This window comes from Zonotrichia albicollis, chromosome 7, assembly GCF_047830755.1.
Source record: "Zonotrichia albicollis isolate bZonAlb1 chromosome 7, bZonAlb1.hap1, whole genome shotgun sequence".
Lineage (NCBI taxonomy): Eukaryota > Metazoa > Chordata > Aves > Passeriformes > Passerellidae > Zonotrichia > Zonotrichia albicollis.
In genome coordinates, this window is record NC_133825.1 from 37,162,542 (window position 1) to 37,183,269 (window position 20,728).

Genomic DNA, 20,728 nt, shown 5'->3' on the forward strand with positions numbered 1-20,728 from the left:
CCTGCAGGAGGCCTGACAGAACAGTGTGGTTGTTTGTTCCAGATCCTGTCCAGCCCTCTCAGTCGCAGGGAGCATGGGTATGATGCTGTTGTCCTTCTGGCCTTGCTGGTCAACTACAGAAAGTATGAGGTAGGTGTAGAAACATCACTTCTCTCTGCTTTACTGATTTATAGTGGCCTCTGGATTATGAAGGCAGCACAGTGCAGTTTTTAGCAGAGCACACTGTAGCACCAGAGCATCAGAGTGGAGCAGGAGAAGCTTTGCAAGGCAGCCCTGTTATGTCCCTGTGTCTGTCTCTGATGTATGTGTACAATCAAATGTGTGTGATACTCCTACAGCTCCTCTGTGCCAGCATGAAAGAAACTACCTAGGGAATTTGCATTTCCTTTGTGGAAATAGTGTGAGGAAGGTCCTTTTGGAAGAGTTGCTGTTGTGCCAAACCACATGTCTGCCTCTGTGTACGTGTGTGTGTGTGGTTATACATAATCTCCAAAGTAAAATGAGCTGTCAGTCATCCTGGGCTTCAGACTGAATTTGTGATTCAGGACCTGACTAGCTGACTGAAAGAGCACAGATCCTCAGAAGAGATGGTGAAGCTGTGACCAAAGAATGAACTGAAACATCACAGGTAGCAGTTCCAAGAGAAGTCTCTCTCTCTCTCTTTGGTGGATTCCTCTTTGAGGAACTTTATTCATCATCCTTTTTATGTTTATGGTATATTCCCATTTTTTTCTGTTATTCATCAGCTTGAAAAAAAAACCATCTCAGATGTCAGAACAACGCCTAATTTTGGCTTTTCTTTGTATGAGGCATGATGCTTTCATGATCAGGGTTTTTTTCTTCATAAATAGGAATATTTTAATATACTTCATTAGGAAGCAAATAGGAAAGTTCTGGAATAACTTGCCCTTCAACAAAATTACTAGGAGGGAGCAGGCTTCAAAACCTACCTGGTTTTATAATAGATCTTGTTCTGAATTATGAATAGACCTAGAGAATATGCAAGGACAGGAACTACACTTGGTGTCAAAGTAATGCCTGTCAGTTTCTCATTCCTGTCAATGATGTCAGAATCATGAATTGCAGATTCTCTTCAGCATTCTGTGCTGTGGTAGCATGGAACAGGAGCATGGAGCCTGATTTCAGTGTATGGCTATGAGGGAAATCTGTTGGGAATTATCTGTAAGTGGGGTTACTTATGAGGGTGGACTGGGAAGACCAGAGGTGTCATTGCAGCATTCAGACAAATGGTGGGGAGCTGTGCAGTGCCATCCCTGGGGCAGGGATCCCTGGGACTGCAGTTGATGTCCTTAGTCAGGTAGAATGCTGTGAGTGCAGGAGGCTTGTCCTTGGATTTCTGGGGAGTATTGAGCTGGGGTCAAGTGCTTTGGAGCACACTCTGAGACATCTTGGAACTGTGCATTCTGAAGGAAGTTGTGCTGATGTTTGAAAAGTGCAATCCATACAATCCAGCTGAAGCAGATGTGTAGCACATGTGAAGGGGAACTTCAGCTCAAGCAGCTCCTCTGGCAAGGCTGAAAGTGACTCCCAGGAGGGTTTTATGTGACAGCTGCCCAGCACTGCCCTTGGTAGCAGTGCTACAGGCCAAGCCTCCAGTAATGCAGCCATCATCTTTGTCCTTGAGTAGCTGCTTTCCCTTGCTGTTCTTTGGCCCTTAGGGTCAGTATGGTGGTTGTCTGGTTGTCAGTGAATTGTAGCACACCTTCATGCCTCAGGTGCTTTGGAGTTCTCTTTTGAGTTAACTGTGGTGCAGCTGAGAGCTTCTCTTTTGGTCTGAACTCCATTGGTTAAGCTGTGTTTCCAGTTGTTTAAGAAAATCTAATAAGGCTCAAAATTCATTAGCTGATTATGATTTTGTGTCTGTTTTTAGCATAAATATCAGTGTGTTTTACATTAGGATGTTCTTTTGTAGTTTTGGGATGTGAGTTTTGTAATCTCTCAAATTCCTTGGAGAGTATCTCTCCATGTTGTCATTACCCATGTTGATGAGATCTTGGCTTGCTTATTGACTTCGGTTCTAGGGATTTACATCTCTTTACCTGGAACCTTTAAAGGGATGCATCTGATTGAAATCCTAATAGTTTTCAGAAGTTGTTCCAACTATATACTTATACAAACCATCAGCTATATTTTTTTTTCTTTTGTTTTTAATACTTTCAGAGAAAATACTTTTTTTTTTAATACTTTCAGAGAAAATATTTTGCATTGATACTGTAAGAAAGAAAATGCTGTGAGAAAAAGTATTTATTTGATCACTTTCCCAGTGTTTTAAGGGATGGCTGATAGGATAGCAAGTTAAAACATAAAATCAAGTGGTGACTTTTGAATACATATTCATTGATAACATCTAGGCAGATGTTTGTTTGCATCATGTTCAACCTGCTAGAATTGCATTGTAGCTTTTGTTAGAGCTGAAAGAAAATAGTTAAAATGTGGGGTTTTCCCTTTGTGTGCTTGTCTGGCAGCATATAGTGTATCCAACAACTCTTCATGTCGTTTTGTGCACTTGCCTCTCCTTGGTATAGACAGCTACAGGTCTGAAAGACACAGCTTTGGAAAATCAGAAAGTTCATGTGTTTTTCTTTTTTTCCCAAAGATCTTGCATAACTCAAACGATTTTTTAAAAAAAATTCTTCAACAAAAAAGTAATTATTCAAGCTCCAATTCCCTGCAAAATGACCTGCCTGCAGATGAGACTTTTCTTTTGTGTCTTGATTCAAAATCAACTTTTTTTAGTTTTACACTGACACACAAAACCCAGGAAAAATGTGCCTTGCTAATCTGAAATGCTTCCCAAATTATTAGCATTTGTCTTTATAGATGAAACCTGTGTGTTTTCTTCAGCTAAATTCAAGGCATTTATATTCTTTAGAGACTTCCAGCTCCTTGGGGTTGCAAACAAAGTGTTGCTCTCTAACCCAGCAGCAGATGAGTCCAGAATGTTGTCCTGCCTTCCTGGGTGCTCTTTAAGCAATCTTTGCAGGGTGCTGCAGAGGGGAGACAGCAGAGCACTAGTGCTGCATCCAGCCTCACTGCCTGTTCCTGCTGCAAAGATGTGTGTGTCACAGATAACAGGCTTGCAGGATGGCTGCTCCACTTTCCAGACTGACAGAGGAGCTGGTGCAGGGACAGAAACTCCCTCCTCTTCCCAATAAAATCAGGAGACTGCCTGGCTGAGCCAATAAGGGGAACATGTCCCTGGCCTAGTGGTCTTAGCATGTGCTGTGACTCTGCTTATTTATGTGTATTCTGTTTTATGGGACAGGACAGAGATTCTTCCCAGGTGGTTGTGTAAACTTGGAAACATAATAGTGTTTTTTTTTTCCCTGAAAGCTGTACTTAAAACCATTTTTCTTTCTTTTTCGCCCCACCTTGAGCAGTCAGTGAATCCCTACATTGTGAAGCTGTCCATTGTGGATGATGAGGCCACACTCAATGTGAGTACTTGGCTTGATTCCTCTGTGCTGCTGGAGATGCTCTTTCCCATGAGGTGTGGGGTAATGGATGCCAGCATGGTGTATGGCAGAAATCAGGTCTCAGAACAGTGCTGCTCTAAGGAGCACCAGTGCCGAGGTTGTTCAGCCCTGTGCTCTTGCAATAGGTTAGGCAGCTCATGGTTTGGACAGTTTGATCACCAGTTCAATGGTGATTAAAAGCTAGATAGCAAGGAACATGCTAAAGTTGATCTATTATGCATTCATGAACTATCTGTGCACTGTTTGCTGTCATGTGCCAGAGAGGCACAGGATGATTTATGCCAAAGGGAATCTCATTTCCAGTGCTGTGTCACTTGATTTTATCATTCTACAAGTGAATTCTTGTAACTCAGTGGAAGCTTGTAACTGAGTCAAGAGTCCTGCAGTATATTTTGGGTTGCAGCTACAGTCTGAGTTTTATATCCAGGCCAGGATTAAAATTGACAGCAGACTGAGTTATGTGAGTTCTGGACTTGGAAGCTGCTCTTTAGGCATGAAGTAGAAAGCAAACTCCATGCTAAATAAAGGGTGAGAACTGTTAGTAGTTCTGTAATAGTGGAGGCTGTTGCAAGAAGTCAAAGGTTATTCATGTATATGACTCTTTGTTTTGCATTTTTGGATGTCCTTCCTCTGATACCAACTTCTTTCTAAATTTCTTGATGCTTTACTGAGACTTCTTGAGTGAGAGCTCTGTCTGGAGGTCCAAGAAGAAGAGATGCTTTCTCTCCAACTTAGTAAATAACTTTCAATTTGGTTGTCTGGGTTTTTGTGTTATAATGTTGTTGTATCATAGCACATCTTAATAGTTCAAACAGCTTCAAGGGAAATTCTGAATAGCATGCTAGGTTATCTTGGGGAGGGCAGCATTGCAATGTATATTCAGAGTGTGATTTTCTCCCTTGAGATTTTAATGTGTAGTTTTTTTAAATTCTTTTTTTTCAGGGAATGGGACTTGTAATTGCCCAGGCTTTATCAGAATATAACAGGTAAAACCAAATTGTGTCATGTTTTCCAATGCATGATAGTTACTGTACATTTTCACAAACTTTAATTTCTTTTTGTCTTAAAGCACTTGCTTATCACCTGACAGCCTTGATGCACCTGGAGAGGCAGGGAATAATTTTATTTTTTGAGGTACTTTGCTTCAGTTGATGCAGTCGTTGCAATTCTCAGTGCATCTGTACCAGCTGGGCTAATGTGCTTCAGGAGAGATCTTGCTGTAGGGGAAGATATCCATTGTCTGTTTTTACTGTCACAGGTTTTACCTCTGTATGAACTTTGTGTAAAATCCTAATCACAAGTGAAAAGATAATAATTTGCTGACAACTTCTCTGTTGAAAAATTGATTTAGCTGAAACACTACAACAAACAAACAAATGATGATGTATCCAGGGCTGTCCACATGCCAGATCAGAGATGATTAGGAGATGTAAACTCTTCCAAATGGTGGAAAGCAGTAACTTCTGCTGAAGAAAGAGCCAGAAAGTCAGCAGAAAGGGTGGCATATTCTTACCCTCTACTTCATAAGTAGCAGCATAAAACATGCAAGCTTTTCTAAGAGGAAAGTGCTTTAGAAAAATTTGGAAACTTACATCAATTTCACCTAGGAAACTCAAGAATTTTTTTGTGCAGTAGGATTCTCAAAATATCCAGAAAAATGTTTTAATTCCTTTGAAAGCCTGCTGTGATAGTTATGCAGCTGACTTGCAAAATCAGCAAATCATGTAGATGTATTTAACAGAGTAAATGATTAGAGTAAAGCAGAAAAAAACTTCACCCACCCAATTTCCTTCATTCTGACAACAGCTGTCTTGGACCATGGCCTGTTTTCCTTAGCTCATTCCTTCCCTCTTTCCCAGGAATTTAGAGTTGGTTTCTTGGCATGTTACATGTGTGTGATCAGATTCCTGTGTGACAGACAAAATAAATGGCTGTGTGAGCTTTGCTAGTCCCTTTGAGTGCCAGATGAAGCAGTGCAGTGTAAATCTGGGGTACCCAACCTGTTTGTTGACTTCACTTGTTCTAGTTCCAGCCTCTGCACTTGCTCCAGGAAAATGGGATCAGGCCATGAACCATAAAGGTCCGTGTGGTTTCTGCTGGCCATTTCTGCACCCAGCAGGGTGACCAACTCTGATTTTTTCTGTAGTGGATGAAGTGAAACTGTTCTGTGGTTACTGACACTGTGTGCCCATGTGGCTTATTACTGTTTGTTCAGTGCAGGACAAAATTTCTGAAGTCACTTGATCCCTTTCTTTCAGAGTTAGCCCAAACTGCTTTTGTGCTCTGTAACAGCACAAGTATTCTTCAAGTTTCACATCTTTCTGCAGCCTCACTTCAACTCTACACAATTTACAAAAATTTTAATACACTTTGCCTCTTATTTTGTGAGTTCTTGAAAAAGGCTGTTGAATGTTGAACTTTCCTCCATCCTGTATTCTTGTCTGATAAAACTAACATGTGGAGATTTAGGGGAAGTTACCCTGGTTCAATTTCTAACCCTGAAATGTCATCCTTATTCCTTTTTGTTCAGGCAATACAAAGATAAAGAAGAGGAGCATCAGACTGGTTTCTTCTCAGCCCTAACTAACATGGTAAACAAGGAAACGATGTTTTTCCATTCTTACAAAGGTGCATTCATGCAAGTTCAGCAGGAGAGTGTTTCTAAAAAGTTTGAGTTTGGAATGTGAGTTATGGAGATAGAGATGGATTGAACAAATCAAAACTAAATACAGCTGAAGTGGTTGTATTCTGAGGAATGTGTTGTTTGGCTGGGAAAGCTCTTTCAAAGGACTCTCCGATCTCTACTCTTGTGTTGACAGCTGAAATTTCTTTTCTTGCATGTTTTTCACTCTAGGTGACTTTATTTTAAAAATCACCTTATTTTAAACTTTTAATCATGTTTTTAACTTCTTAATCCTTTTAAACAGCTGTGCATTTTTAAAAACTACTTGCTACTCTGGTGATGTGGCCTAAAACATAGTGGCACATAGTCTGGAATGTCACTAGTCTTTGAGGTTCTGTTTCTTTACTGTTTTGTTTTCAAGCATGGATGCACTTTAGCCATGGAATAGAGCTTGGATTCTGCAGTGGGCACTGTCTGCATTTTTGAAGGGGTACCCTTCAAAAAGAGTTGTGAATTTCTTCCTTGTAAAGAGTATCCACTGTTCCCCTTGTTCAGTTTAGCTTTGCTTTAGTCAGAGATTTCATAATATTCTGAGATTTAACTGACAGAAAAATTTCCTGCAGCTGAGGGTAGTTCAGTGTAGACAGCTCTCTGTCAGGAGTGACTTGGGTAAAACTGCATCCACTGTGGGGCAAGCAGGGAGGAAATAATCTTTGTTGTCCTCTTAAAAATGGCAAACTAATCCAGACTGAGATTCAAGATCCAGTCTTATTTTTTTGTCCTTTTTGTGATTTGATAGGTGAGGCATTAGTCAGTAACAGTACAGCAAAATAAAAGGTATTTTCATCCATGTGTTGTCTGTTGTTGTCTAATAGCTTTCCCAAATTCCTGCTGTGCAATGCTCTCTCTTTCCATAGGTGGGCAGCATGTTCATAGCAGATGCTGATGAGAAGATCTCCGTCCAGTAAGTGCACAGATGTTATTTTATTTACACAGTGGAGTGGTTGCTGCTCTCCGTCCTCTCATGGAGCTATTTAATGTCACAAAGCAAACTAGAGGAGCAGGTTCTCCTGTCACTAAAATGGTACCACACCCTGCAAGCTGTGGATTTTCCCTTCTGTGAGAGGGGTGCAGCAGGAGGAGACACAGCTGAATTGCTTGTAATGAAGTCTATAAAAAAAACTCCAGTAGTTTTTATGAGGTATTTATGACATATAATAGGTGTCTCAGAGGTGGCACATGAGAAACAAAAGTTCGTGCACTCTGACCCTCACCAAAGTTTTCTAAATTAAGGGGGCAAGTGATAAATATGAGGGATTTTAATGTCTTTAGAACCCTGTACTCTTAAAGGAGAGGACTTCAAATGGAAAACATTGAGCAACTAGGGACATCTTCAGTGGGAAGGCAACAAAGATTGTAATTGTGCTCTAAAAATAGCTACTTTTATGGGTTGCTACTACTAGTACTATTATTAGTGCTAGTAATAATTGGAAGAACAACTGGACTGCAGAGGCAGACTTTTCCATAGTTGAAAAAAAATTCTTGTTTTTTCAGACAGGCCATGCTTCTGAAGAACTTGGCTCCTTGTATTCTGATCACTAACTGTGTCTTTGCATCCTTCTCACAGAACAAATGAAGCAATCCTTCTGGCCCTCTATGAAGCTGTTCACTTAAACAGGAATTTCATCACAGTTCTGGCACAAGTGAGTTTCAGTGGAATGTTTCCCCATTTCTTTGTAGTGAATGTCTTTGAAATCAGAGAGCCAGAAATGGAATTGGTGAAAAGAGTTTGTTTTGTTTTTTTTTTTCCCTTTTTATACTTGTCATAGGATCAGCATGAAAGAGCAGAAGCAGGCCAGGACCAGGGGAAGAATTTTTATTATATACTTTCTGCCTTGACAGTAAATGAGTAGTGTTTCGAGGTCACAGTTCATGTTGAAATGATTAATTTTTGCCACTAAATGGGAAGGGCTGCATGGAGTGCCTTCTGTGCCCTATTGATAGTCCACTTATTGGGAGGAAGGAGTGAGCAAAGCAGTTGCTGTAACCCTCAGAGCAAATCAGTTTTGTTAAGTTAGGGTTGAGAGAAAGGGGCTGATTCAGCTCCCAGATTGGATGAATTGTCCTGTATGTGTGTGCATGGACTGTGTGTTGTTGTCTGTTTGGATATTCTTCACTTAGGGACCAATTGACATGTGACAGTTGTTGTTTCAAATACTCTTTTGTGTTCAGACTTCCTTGAAGAGCCCAGCCCCTTTGGCATGGGAACCAGTTGTTGGAGCATAGCATTTGTCCTTGGGCTTTTTATGATGGAGAAGCAGCCTTCTGAGAGGCTGCTCTGATCACAGGTCTCTGGATGCTTTTCTAACGCTGTGAGAGGTTGGAGAGGTGGTTGCTGCAGGGAGGCAGATAATGAGACTGTCTGATGCAGTGATTGTGCTGAAAGGGCAGCCTGATGGACCTTCAGGTTCAGGCTTTTAATTTTGGTGTGTAGGTACTGCTTGTAATCTGGGAGAAGAACATCAACAAAGCAGTGAACACCTTTCCCCAGTTTGCTCAGGTCCTCAGAGTGCAGCCATAGATCTCAGGCTTGACACTTGGCATGATAGAGGAGACATTTGGGGACTCCTGACAGTAGTGGTGATGGAAGAGGGCTGATAAGCAGATCTACAGCCTCTGAAGAAAGCTTCTGTTTCATGGGTGGTTAATTTGCTGAAGTTCCCTGCTTGTCTTTTCCCAGGTTATTCATTCCTACCACTTCTCAGAGATTTCTGCTCTTTCAGTTCTATGTAATACCAGCTCAGGCCTTTCTGTGGGCAAGATACTCCTGAGGGAAGAGAGGCATTTGGCAGGAGAAGAGCAAAGCAGAAAAAGATCAGCTAGAGATCAGCTCTTAAAAGTAAAAGGGTAGACTAGTTACTTGTGAAAGACATTGAAGCAGCCACTGATCAGTGGGTTGAATTGGAGAACTGATACTCTTGGGTGGATTGTCTGTAATTCTTCATTTAAGAGAGGGCAAGGTAGGTCATGTCATGTTGAAAAAAACTCATAAAAGCTGATGAATGCTCTTTCCTAAGCTGGTGTCCACTGCTTGGGACTGCATGAATGTCTTCCTGCTGCTGTGTGGCACATGGGAAGAGCAGGCATTCAGTTGTGTGGGTATCTGGAGCATTGAATTTGTGCTCACCAGCTGTGGGTGCTTGGGTTTGCTGCTGGGTGGCACTCTTGTCTCTCAACTGCCATTCATTGTTCTGGAGAAAGAAGGTAAGCCCCTAAAACCTGTCTAAGGAAATCTGGCTTATGTAAGACTTTCAGTGAAAAATTGTATTTTAAGTGTAAGTTGGTAGCTGTAGGGATGTAAATTATTTTTGAGTTCTAATATGTGTGTCTGTGCTTCCCATAAAATATATGCCTTTACAGTTGCTCATAAAATGAGATACTCAAAGGCAGTGTGGAGGATATCCACTTGTGAAAAATCCTATGGAACTAACTAACATCAAATCAGCAGTTCTGTATCTTCCTTTTATTTTGAAATTGTGATGATATATTAAGGCAGATGATACATTTATGTAAAACTTGCCCTATGAAATGGACACTTTGCTTGGCAGCCAGGCTCAAAAATAGCGTGGCAGATTGCCTGCACTCCCACCAGTGTGGATGGGTCCAGAAGCCTGCAAAGAGTGGAGTCAAAGCAGTAATTAGGCAGGCAGCTATTAGCAAAGATGAAATGGGGAGAGGGACTGGCTGATGGGAGCTGGGAGGATCAATAATGATAGTATTATTTATGTTATGCACTGTTTTTCTGCAGGGCTTTACAGTGAGACAGGAAAGTAATAAATTGCTATTATCTTTGAATATGAACAGGTGGAGGGCAGGAGCATGAACAGGTGGAGGGCAGGAGCAAGGAGAATTTGCTCTTAGAAATAGAAGTAAAAGGATCGTGGGGGAAGACTTCAAATGCACATCCTTGGGTTGTTTTAGGGAGAATTAGAAGCTATTAACATTGTAGGCTTTTGCAAATCTTCTCCCATTCTACATTAGGGAGGGGGATTTTTTTCTGTCTGCTGGGGAGAGCCACCACTTTCTGATGTTCCATTTTTGATGTATTTTTGTGTTTTGTGGAGTAGAGAAATTGATGTACAGTTTAATTGTTAGACATCCAAGGTCAGGAACCATGGCCTGGCTCTTTGGAGAAGAGGTTGAAGTTTCTTGAGACTTCTTCAGTCATATCTATTGTGCAAGAGCATGGAATAGTACAAGTAGTGATCTGTGTTTCTAGTGCCTGGGGAAGCAGTTGACCTGTGCATTTGTGTTTTCTCTTAGAGCCATCCTGAGATGGGCCTGATGACATCACCAACGAGTCCAGTTCCAACCACACCTGTCACTCCACTTGGAACCACCCCACCTTCTTCAGATGGTAAAAATGCAATGATATCCTGAGGAAAAAGAAGTTAAAACTGTTAAATAACTAGCAAGCTATTTTCTGGAGACTGCAGCTAATGAGGTCTGTCTGGAGCAGATGTAACTTGGTGGTCTTTTCCTGGAGTAATATGCCTTGCTAAAAATGAGCAAGATTCTTTGACTCAAATTTATTTTTATTTTGCCTTGTGTATTGCTCAATGCAATTACGCTGATATTCCTTCTGAAAATAGTACTGCCCCAATATTTGCATGAAAGTATACCCAGCCCATTAGTTATTCTGTGTAGGCTTTTACTTATGAATATTTCTAGTGTCAGGTCCTTTGCCTGGGATTATTTCTCATTGGAACAGATTTACAGAGAATTGCTGTGGATTCCTGCTTGTTGCTAATGCACTTGTCCTCAGCTTTGAATTAATTGGGATTTGAATTCAGCCTGGGTGTGGAAGTATTCCTCCCTCTTATTGCCTTTTCTTTGATAGGCTTTGTAAAGGACTGCTTAACCTGAGATCTGTCTTCTAAATGAGATGTTATGTGTCCACATAAATATGCTTTGAAATCATCTAAAATAAACCCCTTTCATTTTAGGGTATGGATAGATATAGCCTAGTTGAAGAGAAGAAATGAAATGGCTGTTTTCATGTACTTTAATGGCATCTGAGCTGAAGAGAGTTTAATGAAGGAACAGAGTCAATTTGAGTAGAGCACAGTTTGGAAATATTTCTGGGGAAAAGCAGCCTGGGTTACTCAGTTATATCAGCTATTCAGGTCATTTGATACCCTAGTTAAGGATGATCCTCCTCATGGATGAATTCTGTCTGGTTGCCATGGATAACAAAAGCTTCAGATAAAGAGTGCCCTGTGTCTCTGTGTGCATGTAACATAAAATGTGGAGGGATGGGCATTTTGTGGGCTTCTGTTCAACGTGTTCATTGCAAATGTATCCACCCCCACACCATATTACACAACTGACAGAATTTGTGCTTACCTACATCTACAGCTTGCTTGCCCTTTTTTTCTTTATTTTTGCATTTACCACAAGACAAAACAAAACCTCCATCCTGCTTTCAGCAAGGCAGTGATCTTGAAGTTTGAGGCTTCTTGTGGCTTGTATAGTTATTAAATTTAAGAAAAGGATCTGATCTTTATGTGCAGCAATTGCATTGGGAAAGTTGCTTTATTTTTATCTGCTGTCACCTTGTTGGTCCCTACAATGTGTTTTTTTTTTTTTGTGTGTGGCCCTTGGCTTGGTTTAGTTTGGTGGTGCTTGAGTACTGCTGTTTTAAAGAGATGTCAGAGTTTTCCTCATTTACTAAGGTCTTGCAACTCAGCTGTAAAATTTGCCTATGGCTGCCAGTTAACAAGAGGCTTTTTGGCTTTGGAATGATAAGATTGCTTTCTCTTAACTGCATGAAAATAATGTGTAGTTGAACTGTTTACAACTTACATTAACATGTAGAAATCCATCTATCAACTTCAGGTGCTTTTCTTTGTCTGGGATAAAAAAAGGGTTCATATTTTAGTTTGAAATTTCTCTGGCTGTTAACCTATAGTGTAAATTAAGACCTTGTAAAGTATCAAAATGTGTGTTAAAAAGGTCTGTATCATGAACCAGGATAAGCAGAGATGTGTTCTTCAGAGTGGTTTCTTCCTTTTTTTTTTTTGAGAAATGAGGCTTTTGCTAGAAACTGTTTATCCATAATATGTAAATCAAGTGTGCCTGTCACCATAGTTATCTAAATGTCAGTTTGCTTACTGTTGTTAAATATTCATTCACTACGTTCATTGTAACAGCTCAAGAAGGATCCACTGGGGATATAAATACATTTTTCAGACTTTTCGCTAAATCTTTGAGCTATTCATAATATTGGGAGTGAGAAAGCTTCCAGACTCATTGCACAGACTTTGCCAACAGACATGGCACATTACTGATGTGTCAGGAACCCCAGGTCTTCAAGACTGAATGGACTAAACTAAACAGTTCATGCCTGGGAATGTGCAACCTTTATAACCTAAAAGCCCCATTATGTTTTTTAATGTGATTCAAACAGTGAAGTTACACTGATCTATTTGGTCTCTTGTTTCCAAGGGCTACAGTTTGGTGTTGAAGGTGATTGTGTAATCCTGAGTTCCATGAGAACCTCTGCTGTACTCTGGGCCTCTCACTGCACAGTTTAAAGAATCCTGCATTTTACTCTTGGCTTGTCTCCTTCATCCTTCTGTGCCTGCCCTTGCCCTAGTTGAAGCCTTACTTGCCTCATTACAGGGTTATGAGATACAAGCCTTGAGTTTTGAAAGATGTTTTATATTAAAGCAGACTTTTCTCGGAACCAAAATACAGCTGTGTACAGGATGAAATTCCCCTCCGAGCCCCCAACCTAGTCATCTAACAATCAGATTCCTCACTTCTTACAAGGTCCAATCTCATGATAAATACCTTTTTCTTTCCTAAAAGGTGAGAAAAGCCTTGAGCATTCCTGAGGATCGGCAGAAAAGAGATGATGTAATACTTAAGATGTGTGTACTCAGTGGTCTGTAAATCTGTTTCCAGTGCAAAGAGTGTCTTGTCTTAGGCTGCTTTTGTAGCATGAGAAGAGAGAGTCTTTGGTAAATTGTAATTCAAGCCATCTATGACCTTCTGAATGTGAGAACCTGTGAGTTTCACCCTCTAGGCAGCCAGAACAGTCATGTTATTGTCATGTCAGGACAGTTGCATAGAGCTGGAAAAGGTCTCCTTAGCTCTTGAGCCTAGTGCCCTGTGCTTGCAGGCATATCAGCATACAATCCCTTGAATTTATCAAGCTCTGACTGAATCTATTAAATTTGTTTCCCAATAATTTCTGTTGGGGGGAGTTTTGAATATTCCTTGGTTAGAAATATTCAGCTTTGCAACCTGGATTTCTTGTCAATTGCTACCCATTTGTCATGGTGTTAAGCCTCCCCTGAAACAAAGGTTGCTCTTCTTCACGTGTTGGTTTACTCACCTGTGTGTTTTGCTGTCTCTCAAGAAAGGTACTCTCTTCTTCTGGCCAACACACTAGCCTGTCTTTAAACTTGTTCAGGTTTAAGTTTATCCTCCTTGAACACAGCTTGTGCATAATTATGCCCAGTGTTTGAGACAAGGCCTCACCATAGCCTTGTGCAGGGCACTACAGTGTTTGTGTCTCTGTTGGAAGTGCATTTCTGGATGTATGTTGTAGAACTGCACTCCTCAGCCCTTGGTAGCTTGTCACCTTGTGATCTGCTCATGGTATTTGGTTTGCAGCTGACGAGCTCTTAGCCTGCCATGGAAATAAACCCCCAAATTCCTGACCCTATGGCTTGCATTGTTTAATTTCATCTTGTGTTTGTTATCTGTTCTTGTCTTTATCCCATTTTTGTGTGCAGTCTGATACTCCTCTGTGCTTACACATCCCAACTTTCTGCCATTAGCAGGTTCATTATCAAGCAATTATATCCAGGTTTGCTTCTTATGTCCAGGTCACACAGAAAAACAAAGAATTATTCTCTAAACTGATGTCTACAGAATTCAAGCAGTAATTTTTTCTCAGACCAGTAATTTCTCCAATTGTATCTTGTTTGCCAGATCTTTGATATGAAATATAAATTTAATTTAATTTAAATTTCTTTATGGGTTCCCACCTATTTCCTTCACTTTTAATTTTTTTTATACAAAGCTGTATTAAGTACTCTACTGAAATGTTCCTAAGCTAGCTCCATCAGCTTGGGGATCTTTTTGTCTGAGCTACTTTATCTTAAATGGCATCAGACTTATCTGGCAGGATCTGCGGGTAAATGCATGATGCATGTTTCCCACTGATCTTTCTCCTCCCTTTCAATATTTCTTGTAAAGCTTTCCAAATGGAAAGGCAGAGAATGGCCCTTTAGGACAGCTCAGGCTCAGTCATCAGTAAAAATGTGGCTCAGTCACATGGTAGAGGCTTGACAGCTCATAAACTCAGTGCTTCAGATGGTGCATGGGGAATGGGGGAATGAGTGGGGAGGCACATTGTGCAATTAGCTGAGGAGATGAAATAGCTTCTTGTAAAGTCTAAGGCTGATGATGTCCACGGTTAGGGTGTCAGAAGTACAGCTGGTGTGCTAGAGAAATGCCAGTGAGCTGCTGAGGGTATGGAAGGTACAGTTCTGCTTCCTGCTGGGTTGGGATGTACCTAGCACAAGCTGTGACTGCTTTTGCTTCTTGGTTTTTATAGATCTTACGTTTCTGCCTTCCTTTTCTTTCTCTTTGGTACTGCAATAATTGTTACATTGTCTTGTGTGTTGCTTCTGCAAGAGAAACTGTTGTTGAGAGCGAAGAATGGAATTGACACAGACCTTTTGGAACTAACATTTCAAAATTGCTGAAACAGGAAAGGGCCTTTCCTGGGCACGTCTTTTTACAAAATGAGAATTGTGTGACTGTTATCTGTGTTGCTTGTAAGAATTAATTGGATATCAGTGCAAATATGTTGATGAGTGCTACAACCATGGGCTCATCTCCCTGGGAGGAGGAGCAGGGGCAGGATAGGGAAGGATATCACTCTGCAGGGTACCAAAGTCTATGCTTAGAGCAGGAGAAATGTTCTCTGAGGGAGTGGTACCAGTCTGCATAGCAAAATCTTTCCTGGGTGGTCATGGAGGAGGAGGTCAGGTGGCCCTGCAGGTAGGCTGAACCTACCCCAGACCTGTGAGTCTGTGTCTTAGTTCTCTGTATAGTTATGTCTTGTATTTGTATAGGATAAATGTGTCTTATCTGCTTTGTTCCAGTTATAAGCTCTGCAGAGCTGCCTTTGGATGCTGATGTGCAAACGAGCAACCTGCTGATAACCTTCTTGAAGTACAGCTCGATTGTGATGCAGGACACAAAAGGTAAGTGAAGTCTGTGCTTGCAGCCAACAGTGCTTCTGAAGTCAGGAGGGCACGAGAACATGCCTAGTGACTCCAGAAATAGAAGTGCAGTCTCTTTATAAAAAAATTGACGATTTCACCTTTTGAAAAAAATTAAGTGATTTCTTATTGTGAGATAAGACTTATGAAAGTAGGAGAGATGTCAGGTATGGAAAGAATTTAATAATAAAAGATAATACCTAATAACCAAGCCTGTGTATGTGCCAAAGGTGTGAGTATATCTGATTCACAACTATCTGTCAGAGAGGGCAAGTCTGACACCAGAGCTGTATTTTTAAGAACACTTAGAAACTGACACAGAGGGCAAAGCTCAGCATTAGAAGGAAATACTTCCTTTGTCCTTTGGTTAAACAAGTAGCTCTGTTATTATAAATAGGGCAGCAGCAGCTTAGACTGCGCTGGCAGTAATTTGCTTGAGAAAGTATCTGTGTTGTGCTTTTTGTTCTGTGGGGGTTAATTTCAGCTTGCTGGAGCTGAAGTATTGCTTAATCTCCTGCTCAGGGTACCCAAGGGTGCTGTTTTGCCCAGTGGTTATAAGGGCAGGACCACACTGTGAACATAACAAGTGATCTTTGCACCGTATTTCAGGCTGTTACTGGCTTTTGCTGTTAAGTTAGATATAACAATAGAAATATGAAGATATCTGCAGAGCTATGATATATCAGTTACTGAGTTTCATGAATGCATAGCATTGAATAAGAGAGCAGGCAGTTTCCTTTTATCTACTAGCTTGCAGTGAAGTTGTATTTCGCTGTCTGGCACTTGTTCAGTAAGCAAGCTAGTTGAAGAAAAAGTAATAATTGAAATTAGGACCAGAAGGAACTTCATGCACCCCTATCTGGTTTTGGCTGGGACAGAGTTAATTTTCTTCTTAGTATCTGGTACAGTGCTGTGGTTTTGGATTCAGGATGAGAATGATATTGGTAACACACTGATATGTTGGCTCTGGCTAAGTAGTGCTAACCCCATGTCAAGGACTTTACAATGCTCTGTCAGTGGGGAGGTGCACAAAAAGCAGGGAGGGAGCAGGGCCAGGGTAGGTGACCTGAACTGGCCAGAGGGATATTCCACACCACAGAATGTCATGCCCAGTATGTAAACTGCAGGAGTTACCCAGAAAGAGATGATTGTTGTTTGGGGATGGGATGGGCAGCAGGCAATGAGCAATTGTATAATGAACTGTATTGTGTAGCACTTGTTTCTCTTTGGTTCTGTTACCCTCTCTTGCTCTGCTGATTATTATTATGATTATCACGATTATGATGATGAGGTTTCAGTTATTAAATTGTTCTTATCTCAACCCACATGATTTACTTTTTATTTCCAATCCTTCTCCCCACTGTGGGGAGAGAGGAAGCATTGTGAGTGATTGAGCAGCTGCCTGGTACTTAGTTACTGTCTGGGGTTAAACCATAACTGCTTGGAACCCAGGCAGAATCAGGTTTACCTCTATCTTTTCTCAGAGGTTTTGCTGACAGGTTGGGTTAAGATACTGTGATAATGGAGCACCACTTTCAGCCTATCCATTCCAGTGTGTAACTGTCCTTGCTGTGAGAAAGCCTTGTGTGCTTCCTAAATTCTTTGCTGTGATTTAAATTAATTACTAGTTATCTTCTCCAAGATAGATATTGAGAATGGATTATTTATTTTTTCTATGTGTCATCCCGTGCATATTTGAAGTCTGCTTTCATGTTTCCTCTTGCTTTTGTCTTTTGAACTAAACCCCATCAGTCTTGGCTCAGTCATTTTAATAGATTACACACATGAGGAGGGCTTACCAGCTCTCTAATTTGCTCATTCTCATTTGCTTTTCTCAGGGTCTGTCTTGCTGATCCAAGACTCTGATGGAAGAATTTTATATTTTTCAATTTAACTTCTGCCCTTATTAGTCACTGTAATATGGAAAGTCTGTACAGGGCCTTGGAAGCTGCTACACAGGATTAGTTTCAGATAGAATAAAATCTGATAGAAGGGATTCCTTACTAAACAAGCTAGTGAGAGATAAGTTTATTGTGTTATGAGACAGGAGTTGATGTTTCTTTCTTTACTTTGGTTCTAGCTTGTATAAGGTCTGAAATTTGTGTAGCTGATAGACCTCCTTCCTACCAGTAATTCGTGGCACTGAACTCCACTGATTGATAATTTAAAAAGTGTGCCTTCTAAACCAGTACTTATTAATTCTAGTGGATATGTTCCTGTCCTTCTATTTTGATTATAGATGCAGCACTGCCTTATTTTTTTTCTTGTATAAGATCAAGCATGGAGCAGACTGCCCAGGGAAGTACTCAAGTCACAATCCCTGAAGGTATTTAGGAGACATGTAGATGTGGCAGTCAGGGACATGGTTTACTGGGAGATTGGCAGTGCTGGATTAACATTTGGACTCCATGATCTTCAAGGTCTGTTCTAACCTAAACGATTCTGTGCTTCTATGTGACACCAGTGTAGCAAGCAGAATGAATAATTCTCATTTGCTCCTTGTGTCTTGAGACAGGTGGGAACACTAATAGGGGAAACTGGTTTGTTCCACATCCAGGACTAGGCAGTTGTTTTGGTGCTATCCCAGAGAGCATAATTTAATAGATGGTGTTTGCTAGAGCCTCCTCTTGTTATCCTCCCTTGTGTCAATCAGAGGCAGCTGCCTTGGGAGAAACAAACCCTCTGTGTCATTTTCTCCCATCTGCAAAACAGGTTTTGTGCTGCTATGCCTCCCAGTAGAAAGTGGTTTGCTTTGTTGCCTTAATGAAGGGTTCTGTGAAAGTGTAAAGTGTGTGCAAGTAACTGCTTGCAGAGCTGCCCCACAGCTCCTGAAAATGGTCTGATGTTCACAATACACTGGCAGAGGGCAGAGTCCATGGTGTGGAACAGGAGCCTTTACAGCATCATCCCCAGAGAGAGAAGTGGTGGCAGCACCTACAGAAATATACAGGGAGGCCTTACAATATAAAAATAACAAGACTCCTGTGTATCAGTTTTATTCTAGGTCATTTCTCCTTCTTGCTGAAGTACAAAACTTCACACTTAAACGTTTTAGCTGAGGTAAGGAGACGGGAGAGGCTTTTAACTCTTCCATTCCAAAATTCCTCTTCATCTTACTTAGTGCTGCAAGATGAAATCAGCACACTTCAGGGCACATCTTGTTAGTAAATATCTGTCCCTGAGCCGCATAGAAAACAAAACAGGTGTCAAACTAGACAGAACAGCTAGCTAAGCCCATTCTATCTGTTTTTATAATTACCAGATACACACAAGCTAGCAAAGAGTTTGTCAAAGTCACCTGCAAAGAAGGAATTTGACTGATGGTGTCTTGTGCTTTACGTGAAAGTGTGTCTGACTCTTTCAGATATCCCTCTCCTTTGAGTTTGACTCTAAGGCAGAAGTCTGGGATGGCATGTTTAGTACTCCTGTGCTTTAGAGCAGCTTTTGGAAATTTTGGGAATGTACAATGTGAAGCCTTCTCAGAATTTAGTTATGAGTGTGTTGTTTATGGTTGGTTTATTTTTGTGGGTTTTGGGGTGTGTGGTCCAAGCACATTATTATTTAGAATGAAGATTTTTAAATGTGCTTGATTGGACAGTACCTTCTACAACATGATCTTACCTGACCCTACTTTGAGCAAGGATTGAACCAGAGATTTCTTCTATCCTGTGTTACTCCATGACTATATGTATCTTGGGTTTTCTTATATTCAGGGTTAAAGTTGAGAGGGGTTTTAGATCATCCAAATAAAAATTGCATTCTTCTGCCTTAGTCCCTCTGTTTTGCTCCAGCTGTCATTCAAGGCAAAAGCTGTTTGAAGTTGTGAGATGAGTAAGAAGTTGTGGAACATGGTCAGGGTGAAACTCTTGCCTTAAAATGCTAAGTCTTTGCAGACTCCCTTCTTTCATGGTTTTGCAAAGAGCAAAGTAGGTCGTGTGTCTCAATGTTGGGGTTAGAGCTTGGAACTTAGAGCATAATGTCAACAGTTGTTTTGCTACACAGTGCTGTGCCTCTGTGAAAGCTCTGCTGCTTGTTTCATAACCTACAGCAAAGGTGATGTTCTGCTTTCCACCTTGTATAAGAGAGGGAACAGTGTGTCTCTGCTGTGACAGGAGGACAGTATTTAGAATATCTGTGGAAGTAAAACTGAATGTGACAGAATTGTGGACTGTTACAATGCTGTTGGAAGTTCAAATCTGAATCTTTGCTGTTGGTGCTGGCTGGTGACAAGTGGGTGGGATTTAGTGGCCAGACTGGAGGGTGAGTACTGTCAGCTGTTATGGAGGAAGTAGGACTATGAAGAATCTCCAAGCTGGGCTTTTCTTTTGCTGCAACAGCTGTCTTGCTCTTCAGCCTTGCTAAGCTTGTGTGGCTCATGGAGGATTTGTTTTCTCTCCTTTTCAGATGAGCACCGGCTGCACAGTGGCAAGCTGTGCCTCATCATCCTCACGTGCATAGCAGAGGTAGGTTGCTCCCGTGAAGCTGCTCAGCTGATGGTGTGTTACAGGGCTCTATGCCCCTGCCTCCTGGGGGGCAGGAGCTGAATATCCACAGTGGTACTGAGTGGTGAGGTCCTCAGACACTTACTTGATGCAGGACTGTTAAAGTTGACTTGAAACTTGAAAATGGGATTATCTTATTGGAATTGACCAAATTCTGGGGATGAGTAGAGAAAAGAGCAAACCCAAAGCCTTTTCTCTCTTAGCTTTTGAGTGACCCTGTGGTGTGGCTTTTAGATGAGTAATGTGCTAATGGCTTTCAGCTGAGAGCTGTTCATGGTAAACACAGGCTGTGCCATGTCCCTTCTGCCAAAGAAGGATACAAGCTGAAAGTAAGTCACGTGTTTGTAGGTCCCTACAAGCAAGACAAGTAGCAAATGTGGTAGTAGGGTGAGAAAGCAGCATCACAGAGTTCTGTCAGCAGTCCTGGCTGAATGTGGCACTGTCTCATGGGGACTATGTTCTAATGGCTGACTGATGTCCTGAATGGTGGTTGTGTTTGTGTGGCATTTACATTTTGCTTGCTTGCAAGTAAAGACCTTTCATCCTTAAAGGATAAAAAGCAGTGAGGTTGATAGCCCTTGTAAGGATTCTGTAATAATGTTTCTTCAGGGTGCAGCCTGAAAACAAATCATCTACATTTAAAATTTTTCTAAAAAAATGGTTTTGGCACTTGTTCTTCAGGTGGCTGCATAGATAATGTAAGATAAGAAATTCTGTTCCTGCATAACAAGGGCATTCTTTGGTTCTGATATTAAAGAGAGGGTATATTTATTAGCTATTCTGGCTGTGCATTATCTGGAG

General features: G+C 41.1%; 1 protein-coding gene across 2 annotated transcripts in view; it reads left to right on the forward strand.

Moving 5' to 3' along the window:
* ARMH3 (armadillo like helical domain containing 3) overlaps nt 1–20,728 on the forward strand; it is a 123,895-nt gene that overhangs the window by 12,255 nt on the left and 90,912 nt on the right. For both annotated transcript variants that reach the window (XM_074545099.1, XM_074545100.1), the window contains exons 8-16: nt 43–129; nt 3,402–3,458; nt 4,440–4,483; nt 6,028–6,088; nt 7,038–7,084; nt 7,748–7,823; nt 10,444–10,537; nt 15,306–15,407; nt 19,830–19,888. In XM_074545099.1, the coding sequence (XP_074401200.1) occupies nt 43–129; nt 3,402–3,458; nt 4,440–4,483; nt 6,028–6,088; nt 7,038–7,084; nt 7,748–7,823; nt 10,444–10,537; nt 15,306–15,407; nt 19,830–19,888 (627 nt within the window). The remainder of the gene's footprint in view (nt 1–42; nt 130–3,401; nt 3,459–4,439; nt 4,484–6,027; nt 6,089–7,037; nt 7,085–7,747; nt 7,824–10,443; nt 10,538–15,305; nt 15,408–19,829; nt 19,889–20,728) is intronic.